Below are 23,158 nucleotides of genomic sequence, written 5' to 3' on the forward strand. Positions count from 1 at the left end.
CTTTGGAAACTGTAATTTTGACATCAGATCCAAGAAGCCATCATTAAATCCCTTAAGTTTGGAGAAAGAAGGATGCAGGGATTCCAAATACAAAAGTGATTTTTTATTGCCATTATAGCAAATGAAATACTGGAATACTATTCCATTCTGTGCTTTAAAAAATATAAAGAGTTACAGAAAGTGTAGAAAGAGCCTAAAAAGTTATTTAGGTGCTCAAAATAAATACACGATAGCAAGACAACTAGAAGAATTTGGCCTATTTAATTTATCAGAAGGGTGTGACAATTCCAGTACACAAAGTATTTATTCAAGAAGGAAAACATTGGTGCGATCTGGAGAAAGACTAATAAAAAGCAAGAGCTGGAAACTGAAGTCAGGGAAATTCAAATCAGAGACAAGCCTGCTTTAAAAACAGAGAGATGGTGTTTGATCAGTGGAAAAAAATACCAGTGACTGTGGCAAAGTTCTTATTTCTGGCAGTCTTAAAAGCCCAGGTTGAATGCTCTTCCAAAGATGTGCTTTTGTCAAACACAAGTTTCTGGGCTCAGTGCCAGGGAGAAAGTACAAACACTCAGTGCCTGTAATGGATAGGTGAGCAGAGCAAATGACTTCATTGTCTCATCTGGCCTCAGATTCTGGGAACTTGTGATCTGGACCAATGTAAAACTTAATGATGTGCACAGCCACGTGCTGCCCTAAGCCTCCTGATTCCTTGTCTAATTATGTCCCCACATCAGTTTCTTCTAAAATTGCCCAAGTGGGATCTTGGCACGGGCAGAAACACTTGGACTAAAGTGCCTCTCACAGTCATTGGTCTTGCCCTGCGTGAGGTGGGTACAGAACATAAAAGACAACCAGTGCTTTTTAATTACACTCTCCAGATTTTTGTGCTGAAATGCTATGCACTGTGAGACCCACCCAACCAAACACAAGGAAGAGTGAATAAAACAAAAACAGAAAACTGAAAATGTGCATAGCCCTTGCTTTTCTCCTCCAGCCATCAGCTGAACTGAAACATCAGCAAAACACAAAGGCATCTGTGCAGAGCTGCTTCACAGCTCAGGAACCCTCTCAGACTGATCCTGGGCTGCCCCTTCACCCTTCCCTCAAAGTAGTGCAGCTGCTGAGCCAGGAAGGATTTACTCTGCAGCCCTAAATACATGAGTACATTCACAACAACAAGGAGAAGACAAATTGTGTACCTAAGAACCTGTCAGCAAGGCTGTTGGACTGCAGAGCCAGGGCTGTTCGGAAGCCCTTGCTGTCTGATGGGATGATGGTGGACTGACAAACAAAAGCTCCCACAAAATTGGAAAAATCTTCTGATTCTGCAACCATGTCCTTCAGAGTAACATCTGTGATATTGTCAGTGCAAATTGCCATCTTCTTCCCCTGTGGACAATCAGGAAAAAAGGGAGAAGCTGTTGGTTGTTGATAAGATGTGAAAAAGTTTGGGAAGAGAGAGATTGCAAACTTGCTGATTGCAAACTGGATGAGATTCATTACTTTACCTTACAACAAGTTGATGTCTCTGTGTGTCTGTCATAAGAGGGACAAACCACAACAAACTCTGCCATTGTCAAAGCTCCCATTAAAGCCTTGTACAGACTCAGAAATACAATGTCACCTCTGGCAGGTGACTTATCAGAAATCTGTCCTGTGGAGCACTCTTCTTTGTTTATCTTGACAGCACAGTGCTTACTTGCAGAGCACAGTAAAATGCTTGCAAAGGAAAACCCTATTTCCCTTGCCTTTAAATAATATACTGTAGAATACCTCTTTATTTGGGTATTTAATCCAGATAAAATATTTTCAAAGCACAAATACATGAAATCCCTAAACAGATATATAGCCTTCAAGACTGCTTTAATGTGGTATGTCAAGATCAGTGCTAGAATCAGAGCAACAGCAATGAAAGACAAATTACCAGACTCATTTTTCCTAACAAAATGTCAAGCACTCACCACCTAATCATATGTTGTACTGTAGTACCATTGTAGTAGTTTGGGAAAGTGAAGACCAGATCCACAGAGAAGAGAAGAGAAAATATTTACATTTGTGGATCCAGATGTCAGCAGCTCTAATCCAGGTGGTAGTTAAACACACATAGAAGCCTAAAAGTATGCAAAATGCTGTAAAGAAATGTGACTACTCATTTGTCTTAACTCATGCAAATCCTTTGCTACATGGCAAAAAGACTTCAGAACTTTACAGGGCAGAGCATTATTGTTAAGTACACATGTTGGCTTTCATGGGACAATGCACAACACTGGTACTGCTCTGAAAGTCAATTTATGCATGTGACAACATGCCCTGCTTCAGTCCAAGCTCCAGACAGAGCCTGTTTAACTCACAAACTAAACACAATTCATGCCACTGTCCAAGGCTGCAAAGTCAGCACTGGGCATCTTGGCCACTGGCAGACAGAAGGGTGACCAGGGGCTCTGCATACAACATCTCCAGTGAAGCAATGAGGGACACATATGGAAAGCAGTTGCCAGCTGAAAGACCCAAACTCTTCATTTTAACTCCATGGTGGCAGCACACAAAGGGCAGGGTCATGATGCAAGTGACTTAAAGGCACAGGAAAGAAAAGGCAGGGATGTGACAGGAATTTTCTTCTGAGCTTTATTTATGGCCTATAACACAGTAACACTGCTCTGGAAAATCAAAAGTCCTCTTGCACTGTAAATCAAGGTCCAAAGGGAATTGTTTGCACAGTATTGGTGACAACTCAGCTGACAGGGAGTCTTTGTCCTGTCTCAGTGTTACCCCAGAGCATCAGCACAAGCAACAAATTGCTCCATCCTCCCAACCCTCAAGCGCAGCTGAGCTCACCTCATTCCCACACAGGCTGATGTTAAAGAAGTGGAAGAACTTGGTCCCTCGGGAAGTGAAGCTGGGTCCACTCATCAACGAGCCCACCTGGCTGAGGTTGCTAAAATTGTAATTCAGGCTCTGGTTATCCTTGACATAGGACACCAGGCAATCACTGAAGCAGGCAGAGTGGTCCTGCAAGGCAGAGGCATCCATTAAAGAGCAGTTATGGAACAGCAGCAAACCATTCACCTCAGAGATAAAGCACGGGGGCAGACAGGACTGCTTTCCTTGTTAAGGATGAAGGGGAACTCTGTCCTATTCCTGTAACTGATCTTTCCCTTGGGATAATTCCCATTCCCATTCCAGTCCCTTGCAATCACATATCAGGACTAAAATGTTCCCTAAGCCTGGTTTTGATGATGTCTTCTGCATTAGCCAAGAGAATGCAATTTTTTGCTTTCTTTTGTTCTGGGTACTTTTAGGATCCCAATGTTCCAGCTTAAATCCCTGTAAACAGACCAAAACGTCCTTGGTTACACTTGCATTTTGTAAAGGAAACACAAGAACAGCTCAAGAAACAAGGGCAGGATATGAACATGGCAGAAGACAGGCAGAATACAAACAAACTGAGCTGTTCTTCCAGTACCTGTGCAGCTCCTTGAACATGATAAATGTTTACTTATGCTTACAGTTTCATGTAAGAGGAACTTGTTACAGGTTTCTGAAGGCCCAGAAACATCATCTAGCTGAGGAAGTCCCCGAGTTTAAAAGAGCAGGCATTGGGACAGCTTTGGTGGAAGTAACAGATCCTTGCCCTGTTTGTACACCGTCCACAGCACAGCTTATTGAAATTAACCTTTTTTTGAGCTGAAGTTGTCACTTTTATCTGATTATTTACAAACAAAAATTAGACTAGTGACTGTTTTTTTAGTTTTTCTAAGCCTTCTGATGTTTACATTCTTGTAAAGAACTTTCTCACACATTTTATGTAAATAACTTATTGTTTTGCATTCTTTTATGGAGGAGGAGAAATTTGATGGACTGTTGGTTTGTCCAGTGTCACTGGAGAGGTGTCACTGTCACCCTCCAATCCACTGTCACTTTTGGAAATCTATAAATGTTGGAGTCAGAAATTAAAAGTTCTCTCTTTACCATCAGAGAGCTGCGTGTCTGTGTTGTGTTATTTCGTGTCCTATAGTTGTTGCGTTGCGATTTCAGGATTTACCTTAGAATCTCGGGTCCCTCCCCTGATAATTCCCCTCCCTGAACCCTGCTGAGTGCTGTCTGTCAATCCTGGAATTGCAGAAGGGTGTCAAGTGATTGGCAGATTCAAAGGATGCCCTCTACCCCTCGGGGGGCATTGGGCCATCCAGGTGTCCTTTGTCCCTTGAGACCTCCTCTCCCATACCTGTTTGGTGGCCTCCTACCCCTTCCCTCCCCCTTCTCCCTGGGGTTAAAAAACACATCAACCACACAGCTGGAGAGTTCTGTTGGAGCTGTTGCTGGATTCAGAGGCCTGTGGGCCAGAATAAAGCTCTAGATTGAAACCCTCTATCAGAACCGACTCCTTTCCTTCACCATCACCTTAAAGCTTCTACGCCAGAGGTAAAACTGAGGAGTGACCCTCTGTGAGAGGAGCTCCATCCCATCACCACCAGAGCTCCTGCATGCCTAGACTTGCCTCCAAGTGCCCAGTTGCAGCACCAAGCCAGCCAAAAGTGTCTCTGGGGTGAAAACACCACAATGCTGCTATTTGGTTTCTACACCAAGGGCCAGACAAGCTCAAGCACGTCAGTCTGGCTATATTGGTAATATTCCATTTTATAGCAACAAGTGACATCTTTGGTGGGCACGTTGGTTATAGCCATACCCCAGTGCTCAAAGGGCACATGCCTGTAGGAAAGCACTAGAAGCAGCCCCCTGAGAGCTTCCAGCCCAACAAACCCAGTCTGCCCATCTCCCAGAAAGGCTCAGGCTGGGTACCTTGTTGCTCTTGCTGCCAGGCCCGCACGGGATGCAGGCCTCCCTGCCGTACACCTGGTGGATGGACAGGAAGGTGTTGGCAGGACACTCCTTGCACTGGCTGCTCTCCTTCTCGATGTAGTGTCCTGGAGGGCAGGGCACGCAGGACGAGCCCGACTGCTCCGAGCCCAGGGCACAGGCCCGGCAGGAAGAGGCCACTCCATCCACTGCGTTGGTCACCGTGATGGAGTAGATCTTGGCCATGTCATTGATGAACTGCCTGCTCTGGAACGAGAGCCAAGGAAACCACCCTGGGGGGGTGTCGCCACATTTCTCTTCACAGAGAAAAGCAAGGCACAATTCTTCCCGAGAATATTTCTGGGTCTCACATTCTCTGAACATCAGAGAAAGAAAACACAATTCTTATCTCATTTGCTGTGCCTGTGTTTGTGCCAAAGTAGAATGCAATATGGAGATTGTTTACCCAGAGTGATGGTGTTTTGTTCCCTTGGCCTATCAAGGCCAAGTGTGTGTGTGTGTGTTGAGACTGTTGGCTGACAGTCGCGAGATTCTGTGCAGGTGTGTGCAGAGTTGAGTGCTTGGCAGATTCAGGTTAGATGTAAAGTAATATAGTGTAATATAGTATAGAATAATATAGTATAATGAAGTAATTAATTAGCCTTCTGATAAGATGGAGTCCTCCTCATCATTCCTTCCTGCCAAGGGGATCCCTGCAAATACTATACCCGGTGTCATCACACTGGGGACACCACCCACACCTCTGTGCACCTATTCAGGGATCAGCTTAGCCATGGCTCTGTCCTTGCTCATGGATTGTTTATGCACAGCTGCCTCCCAGCTGTGCTTTATGGTGAGAGCCACTCATCCCTTATGGGAAACCTGTGAGCTCCAACAGAGGGCTGGAGTTCTGGCAGAGAGTGTCCAAAGAATGCTGTTTTGTAAAGCCCCACACATAAAGAAGTACTTACATCTTGGCCTTCATTTATTCTCTGAAAGGCCCAGGTGAATGTGAAGGAAGCATTTTTGGAGATGATGTGAGTGTAGGATTGTCTTTCTTTACTTTTTTCCCAAGATTCCACCACATTGGTATTTTTTCGATTAACATCCTACAAAATGGGCATAATTTTAAAAAAAAGGAACAACAAAAAAGTGTGGTCATGCTACACTAAGCACCAATGTTTTATGATCTAGAGATTAGCATATAAAAAGGACTCCACAACAGCATTTAACATTTAATAAAGCAAACATACTTATTTTGTTTTGCACAACTGACAAATTTTCAGACTGTTCTAAATTGTCACCTAATTTCCACTCAATTCTCTTTAAATTAAGAGCGGGTTCCTTTAAAGAGCCACTAAATACCAAAGAGAACCAGCTTCCCCTTTCAGTGGAAGGGGCAATGGAGCCATTGCAGATCCATTTGCCTTCCTCAGCTAATGGACATTCAAACAAACATCTGTCTGCTGCTCTACTGATCCTCCAGGTCGCTGACAGGATCAAGTGTAAATTTCCAAACTGTCCTCTTCCCATCCCTCTATCCCAGATCTTGATTTCTCACTCTGTTACTACAACAGCACAAGAGACACTGACAATTTCATCACTCAATTTAACAAGGGAAAAATTGGCTCCTTAATGTCCAATGATTACTTTTAGAACAAGCAGGTAGCCAGGAATGGTTCACAACTCACGTGCTGGAGGAATTTCACTAGGTCATTCATTAAATCCTTCCTGCAAGGGCACTGCAGATACTAAACTAATGCCATGCTTAATCATAATAAACCAAGTGCAACTAATCACACCTATGCAGAGTTACTAAAGTGACTTGTGCAATACCAAGCTCAGCCCCCAGTGATGGAGAAAGAGGTCTCACTTACTGCCATAAAGTACAGCACACAATCTGCTGAACAGATGGTCTCAAAAATAAAAGTAATCCGTCCGAGTTCTGACCCAGTTGCTCCTGTCACTGATGTTGGAGGTCTGTTTAACAGAGAAGGGACAAAATATTTATACAGTGCTCTCCAGACAGGCAGCAGTCAATCCTTCAAATTCCTTTTTGTACAGTGAAGCCATCAAAGTCCTGTCACAGAAAACCTGTCCTTGCAGAATGGTGGGAGCCTCTGCACTGAGTATTGGGTGCAGCAGGGTCATTTTTTAAGTGTCTAAGTTCTTTATTGCACACTTCCCTCCTTATAATGAACACCCAAATTTGCCCATATTGGTAGGGAGCCTTATTATTAAAACACATTACATACTTCAAGTGATTTACATGTAATTGCATCTACCTCAGCTGGAAAATAGCAGAGGGAATGTGGGGTTCATCTTCCACACCTTGCTGGTCTCAACATTCAGCACCTGGTCTGAGCTAGGAGTTTAAGTGTCTCTTTTGACAGGGACACCGCAAGCAGGTATTTCAGCCTGTCTGAGGGTTCGGGAATGGTGGCATTCCCATTCTCCTGCAGTGCCTGCATCTCCCCACTGGCTCCAAGGGAAGCACAGACTGTGGAGGCTGCCTGGAGCCACAGGGCAAAGTAACTTGGGTTTCACTAAAATACTTTTAGGGCAGGCTCCAGCATCCACCCCATGGCAGGTTTAGCTGGTTACTGTGCAATAATTTAGAAACAGAGGGATGGCAATATCTTTTCTCAGTTTCCAGGCAGACAGCTGGCTGCATCTTGGACTGAAGCAAATACTGCTAAAAACCAAGGTCCCACACACTTGCCTGCTTCAAAGGACAAACTGGGGACATTGGAATAAAATTCAAGATTCCTCTTGTCTCTTACTCATTGCATTATTCCACTTCAGAAAGTAACACTCAGATTATCCCTGGGATAGTGTGAAAGAGGTATAAGAGACAGAAATAACTGCGAAATAGATGAAAAAATATCTCATTCCTTACTTAAATCCTGGGATGTGCAGGCTCAAGATAAGATAGTCATTGTCAGAGCCTCCTGCCCCACTCTGGATGTGATCACCAGCCACCTCCCAACCTTCACAAGACAGAAAAAGAAAAAAATTTCAATAAATGGGTGGCAAAGGAAATCTATGTTACCATAATTTTTAAACAATTCAGTATGCCAGTGTATTTTAAAGATGCCTGATACCAACTACAGAACAATATCATGATGATTTGAATGAAGAATTTTAGCAATTGTGTGAACTGCTGATTTTACAGGCAATTTTCACCTTTCAAATCAGCAGAGCAATTGATATTCCCTAATCTGTGCTGTGCAGCTCAAGGGGGATAATCCATCTGATATCTTTCAGCTTTAAAACAGATGAATCAGTGAATCTGTGTGTTAAATGTTAAGCACATACTTCAGTTCCCCTCTGCTCAACACGCATAATTCAAAGCTTGAGTTGCACCAGTCTGACAGGGTGGATCAGGCTGAGGAAAATCTGTCAGAGAAGGCTGGAGGAGTCCCAAACAGGATCACTTTCACCAGTGAGCTGTGACTGCTCTCTGCTGCAATTTTAGCACATGTGCAGAGAGAAAGCTATGAGCACTAAAGGAATAAAATTACAGACTGTAATTAAGTTTTCCAAAAGAATTATTTGTGACCTCGATGGGCACAGTTATCACAAAGCAGAAAATGAGACAAACTAGGGAGAAGACAAAACAATGCTTTTTTCCAATGGGGATATGAATGCATCTGTAGATGCACTAAAGCCATCATGGGATAAGTCTTTGCTGAGGGAACTTCACAGAGGCTGCAGCTCCTGCCCTCCTCTGGTATACAAGAGATTTTCTATTCCTTTGTGATACTGTGACATTGCTTCCCACAGGAAATTTCAAGCCTGGTGCAACTAAAGGAAAGGGAGAAAACTGTGCTGTGAGTCATGCAGCCAAGAGCACACTCATTTTTGATGGGTGCTCCATTACCACAGGGATCCATGCAGGAGGAATGGGATCACACAACACAGGGAGTTTGGCTCACCGTTCATCCCATCACACTTCGAGTTGCCAACATTAAAGCAAGATGTCTTCATGTTTCCTGGCAGGATGTTCCACCACTTGTACTCAAACCCAAGAGCTGGCTCAGTCCCAGCAGGGCAGGCTTTGCACTCTAAGGGTGAGAGGGCAGAAAAGGATATCACACAGCCAAGGCACATGTCAAACAGTGCTTTGAAGAACATTGATACTGCTTTTTTTACTCTCTGGTGCAAGTAATAAGCAAAGAAAATAATTTATTTCTTTGTAGTTAAACAGTCAAAGACTTATCAGGATCAGAAGAGTAGAAGTGAGATCAGCATTTTGTAAATTATAGATCATAACATTGTGTTAAGTAATCTGCAACTGGTCCCCCAAGTCACACTTACTTTTTAATAGATTCAGCTGAAAGTTTGATAAACAAGAGTTCCCCCAAAATGCTGTAGGGGACCATTGGGCCAATGCATCTCACAATCAACAAGCCAGAGTTTAGGCTAGACAATGTTGGCAAGGTATTCATCTGACTGGGCTTAAAATTAGGTTTTTGCAGGAAAGAATTTGGCATGGATAGGAGAATGGTTGAGGAGAAATTGCTGACTGGAAAATTCTGATTCCCCTCTCAGAGTCCCTTAAAATAACTCTCAGAATGTTTGTATCAGCCAAGAAATGCATCCAGAACACAGCAGGTCAACTTGGAGCAGTGATCCCTGATAAGAAAGGACTCAGGAGAGAAAACAGATATCCACATCCTGCTCTCCAATGTTATTTAACAAGTATTTAAAGCAAAATTAACACTGGCTTATGATGATGTGTCACTAAACTAAGTCACATGCAAGCAGATGACTGCTTTTGGAGACACACAAAAATTTTGCAGACTCTTACCCTGTGTCCCATCTGAAAATGTGCCTGGTGGGCAGGGAGTACAGGAAGATGAGGCATTGTTGTAAAAGCCAGGATTGCAGGGTGGACAGTCCTGCCTCTCTCCAGAAGGAGGTAGGGTCAAGGCATCAGGAAGATCTTCTCTGCAGATCTTGGGTTCAATCCACTTGTACATGATCTGAGTCTGGAAGGAGGAGACACTGAGCTCACACCATGTACCATGAAGTTTTAGGAATAGATGCACCAATGAAAATCCCCCTTGTAAACTAAATTAGGGTGTTCCCATCGTTTGAGGCCAAAACCAGACCTTGCAAACACAGGACAATAAAGGGAAGTGCAGGTAAGGGCAACAAAAATTACTGGGTTCACAGGAGATTCCAAGAGATGAGGCTTTAAGGACAAAACAAAAATGTGAAGCTTAAAACAATTAGTATTTAATTAGTAAACTTCCTATTTAATTAGTAAATTTAATTTCTCTTTAATTAGTAAATTTCCCATGCAAGAGGTTCTGAGGAACATCAGATAAATAATTATAAGTGGATATGCAATCTGTGCATTTCAACCCCACTAACACAAAATATAACTTCTGCCATATAAAAGCTCTTTATTTGGATTAGCAGAGAGAACCCCAAGTTCTGCATTTTTAATTCATACTGGCCTGTTCTTTGAAAAGTCCCCAATTTCTATCCTGCCATTTTTCACCTATTGAGAAAATGTCAAACCCATGCAGGAGCTCTCCCCAAGCCTCTCCAATTCTTTGTCATCACATAAGGAGCAGTTTATGAACACCAACTTGAGTCAGTCCGTGGTGTTACCATGCTGTGACCTCTTCATCATCACCCCCCTTTGAGGACATAAGGTTCTGTCTTCAGGAGAAGCATTGGGTGAGATGCATCACCCACAAAGTTGTGTTTCAAATTTCATCTGACTTTGTGTCTCTCTCTGAAAGGGCTTTACATCTCAAGATGAAACCTAGCAGAGTTCCACAGCTGAGAAATCCAACTGGCAAGAGTTTAACCTGTCCCTATTTCCCACTCTGAGTACTTCCACCCTTTGGTCCCAGCAATCAGGGACCTTTGAGGCTGGAGGCTCAGGTGATGGAGATTTCACCCTATGAATTTGATCCAGACCCCCTGTCACCCTGGGTGTTGAGCTGCTTGCGCTCAGGGTTAGCCCTCTGGTAACACACAGCACCTGAAGCATTGATCCTTCTTGAAACTATTTCAAAGAACAAGCCTGAGTTTCAAAGAAGCCTCAGTTCAGGCTCAGGCCCTGGCTCCTGGGAGCTCCAGTGATGCTGAGGCTCTCACTCTCCATCCCTGCCTGTGCTTTGTTGCAGCCATGCCTGTGCCAGGTCATGTTCCCTGGCTGACCCATGGACACAATGTCCCAGCTCAACACTGGTCCTGCCTTTTCTCCAGGGACTTGTCTGGCCACCTTGGCTGAATCTGGTCACTGGCACAGGGTCCTCAAGCACTGAGGGACTGCTCCTGCTGCCAGAGTGGCACCTCTTCCTATGGATCAGCCTGTCCTTGCAGCTCCTGAACACTTGGAGGATTTTCCAGAGAATCACCTCAGAAGTGCTCCAGCAGCATCAGGGTGCACGGTGTTTAAAATAAAAAGGCTCAGGAGCTGGCAAAGCACCTGTGTGGCTGCCCAGAGCCCAGATACACTGCCTACCACAGGAATCCTCCTGCATCTGAGCAGGGAGAGGAGGGTCAGAGGGTGCCTGTGGCCATGTGGTGAGGGCTTTCTCAGACTGGGGCTGAAGCATTCAACTTGGGGTTTTTAAATCAGCAGGTAGATGAAAAGCTGAGTAAAGTGCATTGATCCCCAGAGGTCCCTTCTACACATGGAATGGGGCAGCTGAAAGGAGACAACAATCTATTGTTCAGTGAAAACCTGGCTTATTTTAGCAAGCATGGATCAATAGGCTGGTCCTTTACAGCCACTGTTCTCCTGTAGATGGCCTGCAGAGCCAGGCCCTCTCATTGAGCTGCATCACATGGAGAGATGTGGAGTACAGCAAAGCTGAACCAATTTCCAGACATGCAGAGCAGTGAAACCAATCCTGAAACTCAGCCAGTATCTGTGTGCCTGTCACACCTGCTGCTGTCATTGCAGCTGGACAGAGAATGCTGGCTGCAGAAAAACCCACTTTGCATTCTAATGTTATCCATCAGTAAAGGGAAAGGCCACTGGAAAAGGGTCAAATAACAGGAGCTTGTTCAGTGTCAGGGAGACTTGGACCACACAGAGCAGTGACAGAACAACCCACAGGAGGCTGCAATTAGAGATGTACCTGGGGGTGTAGCCATGAACACTGCTGCTGATTTCTTGAGTCATTAGAGACAGTTAACAGAGCAGAAATCAGTGAGTCAAGACCAGGTTGCAGAGCCTGACAGCTCTGGGGCTAAATTCACTGATGCTTCGTTATCAAATCATGCAAGCTCTCAGCTGCATTGGAGGAGACTCCAAAATACCCAATCCTGCCAGCAAATATTAGGCCAGCAACATACAGGTGTTAGGGAATTTGACTATTTGCAATTCCATCTGAGAGATGGGATCTAAGTGAGAGATGGGAAAGGAAAGACATGAAATAGCCCTGACCATGGGCTATAGGAAGCCCACACCTCTGTGGGCTTCCTATAGCAGTAAACAGCAGTTTCTTCTCCAAATTCCTCCAAAAATTCCACTTGACTGCTAGAACAAAGCCAGGCTGCTCCACCAGGAGGTCCCTCTATGAGAGACCAAGTGAATTTAAGGTCTCTGGTGAAAAAATGTCCTGAGTCCAGGTGATTTGAGGCATCCCATGGGACAAGCACATTACCAGCAGCTAAGCTGACACACATGAACACTCCAGACTTGTGTATACCATTATTTTACCTGACCACAGGCAAGAGTTTAACCTGTCCTTTGATGCTAAAACCAAGGGACATGACAAATTCACACCTATGCAGCCAAACACTCCTCCACCTGAAATAGAGATGGTTGTATCCAATGCTCCTGGGCCATGGTATCACCTGAATTATGCCTGGGACAGTCATTACAAGCTTAAAGTAGGCCAGAAAGATTATTAACAGATAAAGAGATGGGTTTATGCTGGGACAGTGCTTCACCCTGTGTTCCAGCAGCATGGAAGTATGGAAGCAGCCCCAGTGACCCCATCAGACCCATCACAAGTGCAAAGAGCTTATCATCTCACCAAAACACATCCTTTAGGCAGACCCATTATCTGGCAGATTCCTACAGAGGGATAAAGGCTGCAGAGAGGGCAGGCAAAGGACAAACCCAAAGCCACAGATTCAATACTGAAAGCAAAATTGGGAAAGTAATTGGGAAATGGATTCCTGTAAAGAACTACCTTGCCTTCAAATGCAGAGATAGCAATAAGGTCAGTGATCTTTAAAATAGTATCTTGCCTTCTACTTACTTTTCCCTCCTTATCACATGGGGTATGGATCTGGAAAAAGTCTTTGCTTGTGCATGGAGGTCGCTCCATGCATGCACTGGATCCCTCCTCTAAAAGCAAAGGTGAGAAAAAGGACATTAAATTATCAAATGGTCCCTGGAAACAAACTTGAACAAGCTTGAAATCTGGAGGTTAAAATGAGTCAGCAGAAAATTATAAAACAAAAGTGAAAAATCAAGCTTTTAATGGTTTCTGCATGAACCTTCCCCTGAAATGAAGCAGGGGAACAGGGGAAATACCAGCTGTGAAATACTATCACACTGAAATTCACTGATTCAGTGTATGCAGGGACAGTTATTAGGAAGAAGTTTTTTAATCTGAGGATGGTGAGACACTGGACCAGATCACCCAGAAAAGTTGTGGATATCCCATCTCTGGAAGCAGTTAAGGCCTGGTTGGATAGGGCTTTGAGCAAACTGGTCTAGTGAAAAATTCCCTGCCCATGGCACAGGGGTTGGAATGAGATGATTTCTAAGGTCCTTTCCAACCCAAACCACTCTATGATTCCATCAAACCTTCCCCTTTTCAAACAAAAATTTATACAGTTTACCAAGCATGGAAATATCTTCTCACTTTATAAGGAACAAAACCACTCGAATCCTGTAGAAACTTCCTTACAACACTGGCCCAAGTTTTTCTCTTGCCAGATAATGTTGTGATATTCCATTCCCACTGTGAGCAGAGGCACAGCTCCCCAGGCATTTGCAACCATTGGTGATTGCAGGTGCTATGGTCAGCAAGTGATTCTTCAAGAACTTTCTAAAACTACTATAAAGAAGAAATCTGAAGTCCTTTTGACTATGAAGAATAGATTAGGACCATGTCATTTGAAGATCACTACCTAAGCATAGCTGGAAACGCAGAGGACTTTGGGTCTAGGTTTTGCATCTAGATCACCCCATTTCCCACCCCCACAGGAGGCAGGGGCAAGGCAGGAGAGTGTTTGGAAAGGGCATTCCTCAAAATGTGTTAAGGCTGAAGGCAGTGATGAAGCAAATTCCTGTCATTACCAACTCAGAACACAAATTACCACGAGAGGGCACAGCACCACTGCTCTATCCTTCAGAAGAACTATCCCTTCCTCCTGCTCATAAAGGTCTCCATCCCTTCATGTTAACACTGATGGCACTAACAACGTTTGACTGTGGCCCATTATGCATCTATGTGCCATCTGCATAGTTTGGGAAGTCAATCATTTCCCCTTTAGATATCAGCTGGAGGCTGTCACTGCTGCATCTGAAGCAGCCCGTGACTGCACATACTCAGACCTTCTTGCTTTTGCTTGGTTTATGTACCTGCATAGTACATTTCTTCTTTACACTTGGTGCACTCTTTAGCCCCCTTCTCAGAGTAAGTGTCTCGTGGGCACACCTGGCAGCCAGAGGCACCTGGTTTGTCACTGAAGGTACCGGGCTTGCACGCAAAGCATTCAGACGTGTACGCAACTCCTGTAAGAAAAAATCTGGGTAAAGCACTGAAAGAGACTGTGAAAAATGTGTATTTTATGATTGGCTTTTCACAGATATTAAAATTAATATTATATGTGTTGTGTCAGAAAGTAATGCTGTATTAATTCTCTTAAGTAGTGTGTTAAATATAGTTTTATGTTATAACAAAATGTTAAAATAGAAACTATGCTATGTAAGATACTTTTTTTAAAGAAAGGACTTGCAGCGAGATAGCAGCCACAGGACACCTGAATCTTTCAGAGAAAAAGAATTTATTGCCCTCTTATCAGGAGAAACGAACTTCTTCCAGCCTCGAAGGCGCTGTTAGGATTCAGAGGAAGAAGTTGACACTGACCAGACAGAATCCTGTGTTTGAATGGAATTTATGCATCATGTATGAGATGAATGAATATGCAACAGGTTATTGTTTTTAAGGGTTAATCCTTTGTTAACATGGGTCCTTTTTCAGGCTCGTGCTGCCCAGAAAAAGGTACCTGGATGTTCATAACTCTTTGTCTCTATTGTCTCATATTGTCCTAATTCAAATTGTCCAAATTATTATTACTCTAATTGTATTACTATTTTTATAACCATTTTATTACTATTAAACTTTTAAAATTTTAAAAACAAGTGATTGGCGTTTTTCACAGAGACCCATCTGTAACTGCTGCCTACCTGGGCTTATGGCTGACAGCAAACCAGCTGTATAAAACAGCATAAAAATCACACTCAGCTTCACCACTCACTTACGACACTTTGGCTTTGCTGACCCATAATTTAGGTCTTTAATCTTGATACCTCAATTAAAGTCTGACACATCTAAGAACCTTATATGACACTTCCAGTTTTATTACACTTAGCCCAGGACCAAAAGAGCAATTCCAGGAAAAACAGATAATTTCAATATTAATTCAACTGTCACTGTTATGATATATATTCGTTTATCACTGTTGAGAGGCTTACCAATAACCACCTTCTTTCTATACTACAATAAAGAAAACCTATTTATTCCTTTTTCCTTATTTGCTAACCCAGTCTTCTCCAGTAGATGGCAACATCTTCCAGATAAACTAATTTTTCAGCCTTTCCTCACTGTGAAGTATTACTGTTCTGTTTCTGCTCTTCAGAGGAGGACACAGGGAGCAAAGGGCTTTAAAAAAGCCACTTCAGTGCTGTAGGCACAGCAGTAGAAATAGTACTTGGCAAACATTTTGACAAAAGAGTGAGATAAAACCTCAAAGACAAATTCTACTTACCTTCAATTGTGATGTTCTTCACTAAAACCGGTTTTACAACTTTGGAGCCCATGAGAATCCCTGTTGTTCTCCAGTATAATATATTGCTACCTGATTTCAGAGTTACCTGCAACAACATATGTGAGTTAGCAAACACCCCCTTGCCAAGACATTGTTTTATTTCCTACTTCCATTCAAACTTCTTGCATCCTAGCAGCTTTTCCTGTGCTGTTCAGTGGGTCAAGAGGTAATGGTAAAACAATAGACAGATGCTGTACAGACATATCTGAGGAATGCCAAAATGTGCTTTATGAAAATGTTTCTCAACACCCCAGTTGGAAAAACACCAAGAGCTGTTTCTGACCTTGTTGCAAGCAGAATTTGGAAAAAGCTGTTCCTGTCTTTATCCAATTACCCCTGGCACTCAAGAGCTTTTATCTCCAGCCTTATGTTCAGATATAGTCAATCAGTTTGTTTTTAAAACCTTGAAATACCCTTTCATAAAGAAACTCATCATGATCCAGAGTTTGAAAATCCAGTTAACAAGTGAGTTTTGTTTATAGGTTTCAAAAATCAGGCTCTGTCTGCATGTAACACTACATTATCATGACCAGTAAGCCAGGCACAAACCATAGCTATCTCCAGCAGCAGTCTCACCCCTGCTGCTCACTTCTGACTGCAAACAGCAAATGAGATGCAGAAAACAACCTGGTTTCTGACTGCCCTGACCCACTTGTGTTCATGGCGTGGTGCAGCAAGTGACTGCACAACCCCTGTGGAAGGGTGATGGGTTGGTGGCATCAGAGCCAAGGTAAGGGGCAGTAGGAAGGCAGGAAAACTCCTCCAGCAGCAGTTTTTGTGCCTTCTGCCTTCAACTCGCTTGTGTAACTACAGTGTAACTCTCATGACTAAAAACAGCAGGTTCACCAAGCCCCTGCCTGGCCTGGTGCTCCATATCTACTAGCCCAGTACAAGAAGTTTTGTGCCAATAGCAGGATTATGGCCTGAAAGTGCTGTATTTTCACACAAGAGGAGGAATAAACTCTACCAGCATAAGGGTCCAGGATAATGTGATTTACAGCAGGCCTGGCAGGACCACAGTTTTTGTTCACCCAGGGTAAAGAGCTGAAAAATTTAGCAAAGTGGAATACAGCATATTGTATCTTCCACACCCAAACATCTGCTACCCATAAGGGCAGAGGAGACCTGAACTGTCATGGGTAGCAGGGGAACTGGGACCATACTGAAACAGGCATCAGGTTGTGTGAGGTGGGGGACCCAACACAGCTCCAGCAGCAGGACCCACCTGCTGAGAGCAGAGACTGCAGCACCTGGAAAATTGTGCTCACAGAAGACACCTCGAGAGGATTTACAGGAAAAAGCCCTTCAGGACAGCCAGAATAATCGTCACACCTAGCTCATATGTCTACATTTCAGCCAGCCATCCCAACAACTTTCACAGACAGTGAGGACACTTGCACACCCCTGAAGAGGAGCTCAGATGGAACCATCTCCTGTGCAGACTGCCAGCATCCCTCAGCTCACCCAAGTCAATGCCCTGGCCTTGGATCTACCTCTCAGCTCATGCCACTCACCCCTCCTCAGCCAGCTTTCCAGCCTCCCACTGGAACCTGCACTGGCCTTGCACCTGACCTAATAGGCACTCCAACCAGAGCTGGCTCAGGAACACAGTTTCTCCTCCAGGAGGAAAAGCACACCATGGAAAACAGAGTGTGTGCTGCTGCCTATGCCCACAAGAGCCTTTTTCTTCTGGCACAATGTCCCCTGTGCTGGGCCTTTGCTGATATGGCTCTGGGGACAAGGGTGTGATGGTGCAGTGGGAGCCAGGCCTCAGCTGATGAGCTGGTCTGCACATGATCCTGTGACTGTGATGTTCACAGGGCAAACTCAGCCCGCCAAAGGGCTCCTATCCCCAACACAGACAGGCTCATATCCCTGCTGCAGAGCCACCCTGGTGCTGCCAGCTGGTTTTTCACACAAGCCCCCATGGAGCAGAGGCTGGGTGCAACCCAGCTCTTCTGCACACACTTGGGAATGAAATGCCCATCCTGCTTGTCCCCACATGCACACCCCACTCCCACTGCTCTGCCAAGGCACTGAGAATAATCTTGTGCTCTCATGAGCAAACAACTGTTGTACAAGACTTCAATTACAATCATGCAGAGTGGTTGTGGCATGCAGATTTGCATAAATCTATTCAACCTCATAAAACACTTAATTCAAAGCCCAGGGAAATCAATACAAAGTCTTGCATCTATATAATTTCCTTTGGGATCAGCTCCTTAGGGAGCTCCATGACTTTTCCCCTCTGTGCTAGGAAAGCTCTGCTTCTTCAAATGCATTCACAGGAGTTGGCCCTTGTTTGGTGTCTGGACAGAGGAAATTACAGACATTTATAAATGGAAAAAAACTTCATGAAGGAATTTTTCACACACTTACAGAATGAGAGCCCCATTCCCCGTTGTCTGTGAGCTTCACCCATTTGTCTGCTGTGGACTCCATTTCTTTGCACTGGTCATTTTGAATCTGTTAATAAAAACACAAGATCAGTGACTACAATCAGGTGCATCTCTCTGGCAGCACAATGACTTCTGGGAATGATAAAATTCAGCTCTGTTCCTCTTGTCTGCATATTTAGACAGCTGCCTTACTTGTGGCAAGATAAACCCTCAACTTTCAACATCTGCTACAGCTTAACAGTGCCTCCACCACCCCCTCTGACACAGATGGTAAAAAAAGAGCAGGACGAGATGATCTCAGGCTTGTCCTCATGCTATATGGGCAGACAAGGATTCTGAGCATCTTGTCTTGCTGCTTCCTCATTCTCCTGAGCCTACCAAGACTTAATTCTGTAAAACCCAGAGGTTTCTAAGTCACAGGGGAAGCAGGAGTGGATGGGCCAAAGCCGAAAGACAAAGTGTTTTCTCTACAGACAATCTGTTCTTTGCCTTTGGCCTGCTGCCACCTGACCTAGGGATGAGATTTGTAAAGCTATCAGGGCAGAGGCAACATGCCATGGAGAGTCTGTCCTGGCAGAAGGGGGAGGCTGGCTGTCCCTTGCCTGGGTCCAGGGCAGCTCAGAAGCATTTCCTTACAGCAGGGTTTGGTGCAGCTTTTTGTTCTTATACCTTCTCAGATGAAAAAGTATCAAGGCCCTTTGAGGCATGAGATCACACACTCAGCTTTTACTGCACCAGGGAGAAAGGCCACTTCAACACTTTCACACACTTGACCTGGAGTCAAGGATCCTCCTTAAAGTTGCTCCAAATCAAATCTGAAATAAGCTGTGCAACTCCACATCCTCCAAAGCATCTCTACACTCAATTCCCACCTAGACCAATTGCATTGAGGAAAAGAGGTGTGAAGAAGCACCTGTGTAGAAGGAAGATCCCTAATTATCTTGTGCAACCTGAGCTACAGCACCCTTTTGTTTGGTTCCCACCTGCAAAGAGGAGGTAAGAATATTTAGCCTCTTCTCAGCAGATGTAAAGGGCTTCAATACATAAATAGAGACAAGGAAGGGCAGATAAAACACCTCACCATTTCCCAGTAACCTGCCACTGCCACTGAAATGCCACTGTCCAGAGCTAAAGTGTCATTGTTAAATATATTTAAGCACAAAGGCATGCTAGAAGGGAAAAAATGACTTTTATAGGAGAATTAAATATGGTTTCCCTGAAATACTGAAGCTGACTAGGAATTTATGGGCATTTCTATAAAGGGCTGCAGCACTCATTGCTTCTTGAACAGAGGATGATAAATTCAGAGAAGGAGAATGAGTGGGATATGGACAAAAGCAATAATCAAGAAGCCATTTTCAAAGCCAGTGCTCACAGAAACAATATATTTGCAGATCTGCCAGTCAGTCAAGCAACTGGAGCTGGGATTCATAATCCTGGCACACTCACCTGACAGCAGAAAGCATTGTTGCTGCTTTCTTCCCATGAAGAAGGCAGGGTAGTCTAATACAAAACAGAAATGGCCAAATAACATTGCCTGCAGTCTGTTATCCAAGTGCAGCATCAATTCATCACACTGATGTAGCAGCATGAAGGTGCCTCCAACAGGCAATTTTTGTCTTCCTTTTCTGGCTCTACTATGGATAAGATACTTTGCACTTTTTCCCAAACTTCAATAAATATTAACCAAGACCAGCTAAGAGTTCTCACTCCTGTGAGGTGCCATGAGTTGTGTCTTTCTCATGAAAAACAGAGCTTTTCAGACAGATAAAAGGGCAGTAACAGAGGAGACTGAAAATTTCCAGTCATCTCCCTCTCTGAGTCACCCTCCCATCACATTTTTTTCTGTCCCAAATGGCAGGTACAACATGACAAGGACAGTGGAATCTTCAAAAAGAACCTCAGTAATGTGGGGTACTTACACCCCACTGCAAATCCTGGTGCTGGGAACCCTCCAGCTCGCTGGGCAGCAGCCAGTCCATCCAGGTGGGCAGAGAAGGGCTGCCTTCCCCATTCTGCTCACTGCTGACCAGACAGTTTCAGCAATGTGAGCACACCATGGTGCAAGCCCAGCCAGGCTGTTCCCATGTCAGAGCTAATGATCCCCAGCCCCTCCTTTTCACAGCACGGACACATCCTCAGAGACTAATTCCTACTGAAAGCCGCCTGAATTTCTCCTGCTTTTCTTTTCATCTTAAGTACTAAATTACTAGGACACAAACTGACCTAAAACTAAAGGTTTCCACATAGCACTACCTTGCAAGAAGTTTTTTTAAATGTCAAGTCCCTTCAAAGACATCTCCAGCGAGACACCCCTAAATAGGAGCATCTACCACCAACACTGTCTTGCAAAAGCTGGACTAACTGGGGCAGTCATAACCCTAAATGGCAAAATCCCAGTGCATGGCAGACAGAATCAGTTCAGACTGAGTTTTGAAGATTAAATAAATGCCACAAGACAGAAGAAGTGACAGAAAGAAAAGCAGATTTTTTTTTCTATCATTCAGCAATAACAAGTTATGGGCATGCAGGGAACTTAAAAGGGGGAAAGCTGCTGCTAATGATCTGGGGTGAATTCTTACAAATAAGGTTGGATTCACCATTTAAAAGGGCTTACAAAAAATTCAAAGAAGATGTTGTTGTCAATATACTGGTACTCAAAGAAGACAGAGCCAGATTTCTTCAGGTGCACAGCGTAGATGAGAGAAACTGTACAGTCATCCCTGTTTGACTCGATGTAATTCCCTCGAGGCGTCCATGAAGAGCTGGTGAACATAAACAAAACAAGCCTCAACGGAGATCACAGATACTGAGGAGACTTTTTGTACACTACTACACAACAACATGTTACATAATAAAGACCCCAGAATCCCACAACAGCTAACTGCAGTGAATTTTTAAACTTATTATAGGATCTCCATTTGTTTTTCAGATATAGTAAATATATTAATTTTATTTTATATCTTTATATATAATTTTATGCAACATTTATCTATTTATTTTATATATAAAAATATATTTATATGTTTTATATAATATATATAATTTATCTAATAGATATTGTTTATACTATATTATTTATATTATATATTATTATTTATATAATTAATAAATAATAATGATTTATAATAATCAATATATAATAAGATAAATAATAAAATCTTTATAATAGTATAAATAATAAATTAATGATTGATGATATAAATTACTTATATATAAAATTATTTTTATATATTTATATATAATATATAATAATATATAATAATATATAATAATTCTATTTTATATCTTTATATTTTTTATATGTTACATGAATAATATAAAACAATACTTTTCACTGAAATTGTGCATGGGAAAGGATATGGTAAAAAAAAAGAAAAATTTAGGACTCAGCCTATATAAGAAAGGTTTATTATCCACAAGTTCAATATACCTCCAATTACACTCAGAAACAGCCTTCTGCAAGCACCACAGGTCTCTAAATAGGCTATAAAAGGACCTTTTAGCCACATTCACTATATCATGACCCAAATAAGAGCAGCTCCAGGCTGGCCTTAAACTCAGTGGCTGCTGATGAGCCCAAGGAGACCAAGCTGACAGCAAAGAGATGGGGCTCCAGATTCCGCCTCCCAGCCACCCTTGTCTGCCACTAGCAGGGCTGGCTACCCTCTGCAGAGCTTAGATGAGTCATTAAGCAGCTTTGTGCTGCTGAGCTGTCTCAGGTTTGCCCCCAGCTGCCCAAGCCAGGTGCAAGCAGAGCTCCTCACTTGTTGCAGCTGTCGGCTTTGCCCTCGGAGGAGCCGAGCGCCGTGTCCATGAAAGTCGCCACGTTGGAGAATCCTGCTGGCAGCTCATCCCACTCGTCAAACTTGATCCCACTGCCCAGTGAGTAGGTCCCCTCTGCACACTTGCTGCACACCTGGTTCTTCATCTCCAGGTACTCACCAGAGGCACAGGAGAAAGCTGGGGAGACAATAATTTACAACATAGGAATGAATTCGTCAATCCTTATTAATTTCCTTTTTTTTTGTGTGTGTGTGTGCCACTTAATTAATTAAGGTTGAACTGCCACTAAAGGGAACCAAACAGAATGTCCCAGTCCCAGGAACACAACAGCAGAACTACCAACATTACCCGCAAAATTGAGATGTTCACCTGGGTTTTCACTGGAGTGGCAGCACTGAAACCAAACCCCAGTGACAGCTCCTGATTGCAGCTCGCCTCCATTGGCAAAAGAAGATTTTTAGAAACAAAATCTCTATTGACAGATTGTGTCAAAAAGCAATTTGTGACAATGAGTATTTATAATAGAGCTCTCCTCACCCTTGTTCACCCAACAGTTACACTTTGAACTCAATTAAAACCACCAGTACTTGAGAGCCAGAACAGACTTTTCTCACTCACCTGAGCTAAGAAGGGCACACAGCAGCAGGCTGACAGTCATATAACACTACAAACCTTGGCTGAGGGTAGCAGATCTAATCCAAAGGCCTCTCTGTCTTTCTCCTCACATGAACTACCTACAAAGCCTCAAACATCTTGCCTGATAGACCATGTGGTCTTGGAAAAGGTCACCCACAGGTTTGTGACTAGAAGATGAGGATCTTTGATTAGGGTGACATTAACATGCTGAGAAAATAACCCCTGGCTGTCAGCACAGCAAAGACATTATTCAAAATCTGTGTAATTAAGGGAAGTACAATTAGGAGGTATATTCACAAAGTGCTTTTTTTTCCGGTGTCTCTAAAATGATTTCCTCCTAACAGCTGTATGCTGCTTGTCCCCCTGATCACATCTCTGCCTGCTAAGATAAGATTATTCCCATAATGAAACAGATACCTGGACAGTAGCTGAAGTCCTGTGTACCCACAGAGCTCCATGCCTGTGTCAGGAATCATAATTCCTGCCTGGAC

At 43.5% G+C, this 23,158-nt stretch overlaps 1 protein-coding gene across 2 annotated transcripts in view; it reads right to left on the minus strand.

Moving 5' to 3' along the window:
• Positions 1-23,158, minus strand: part of KIAA1324L (KIAA1324 like) — a 98,305-nt gene that overhangs the window by 11,671 nt on the left and 63,476 nt on the right. For both annotated transcript variants that reach the window (XM_030959868.1, XM_030959869.1), the window contains exons 3-16: positions 22,013-22,208; positions 20,863-21,010; positions 18,226-18,312; positions 15,787-15,892; positions 14,378-14,530; positions 13,044-13,132; positions 9,614-9,794; positions 8,739-8,867; positions 7,700-7,790; positions 6,678-6,780; positions 5,772-5,909; positions 4,804-5,067; positions 2,839-3,012; positions 1,203-1,392 (exon numbers count right to left, since the gene is read on the minus strand). In XM_030959868.1, the coding sequence (XP_030815728.1) occupies positions 1,203-1,392; positions 2,839-3,012; positions 4,804-5,067; positions 5,772-5,909; positions 6,678-6,780; positions 7,700-7,790; positions 8,739-8,867; positions 9,614-9,794; positions 13,044-13,132; positions 14,378-14,530; positions 15,787-15,892; positions 18,226-18,312; positions 20,863-21,010; positions 22,013-22,208 (2,049 nt within the window). The remainder of the gene's footprint in view (positions 1-1,202; positions 1,393-2,838; positions 3,013-4,803; positions 5,068-5,771; positions 5,910-6,677; positions 6,781-7,699; positions 7,791-8,738; positions 8,868-9,613; positions 9,795-13,043; positions 13,133-14,377; positions 14,531-15,786; positions 15,893-18,225; positions 18,313-20,862; positions 21,011-22,012; positions 22,209-23,158) is intronic.

This window comes from Camarhynchus parvulus, chromosome 1A (genome assembly GCF_901933205.1).
Source record: "Camarhynchus parvulus chromosome 1A, STF_HiC, whole genome shotgun sequence".
In the NCBI taxonomy this organism is placed as follows: Eukaryota; Metazoa; Chordata; class Aves; order Passeriformes; family Thraupidae; genus Camarhynchus; species Camarhynchus parvulus.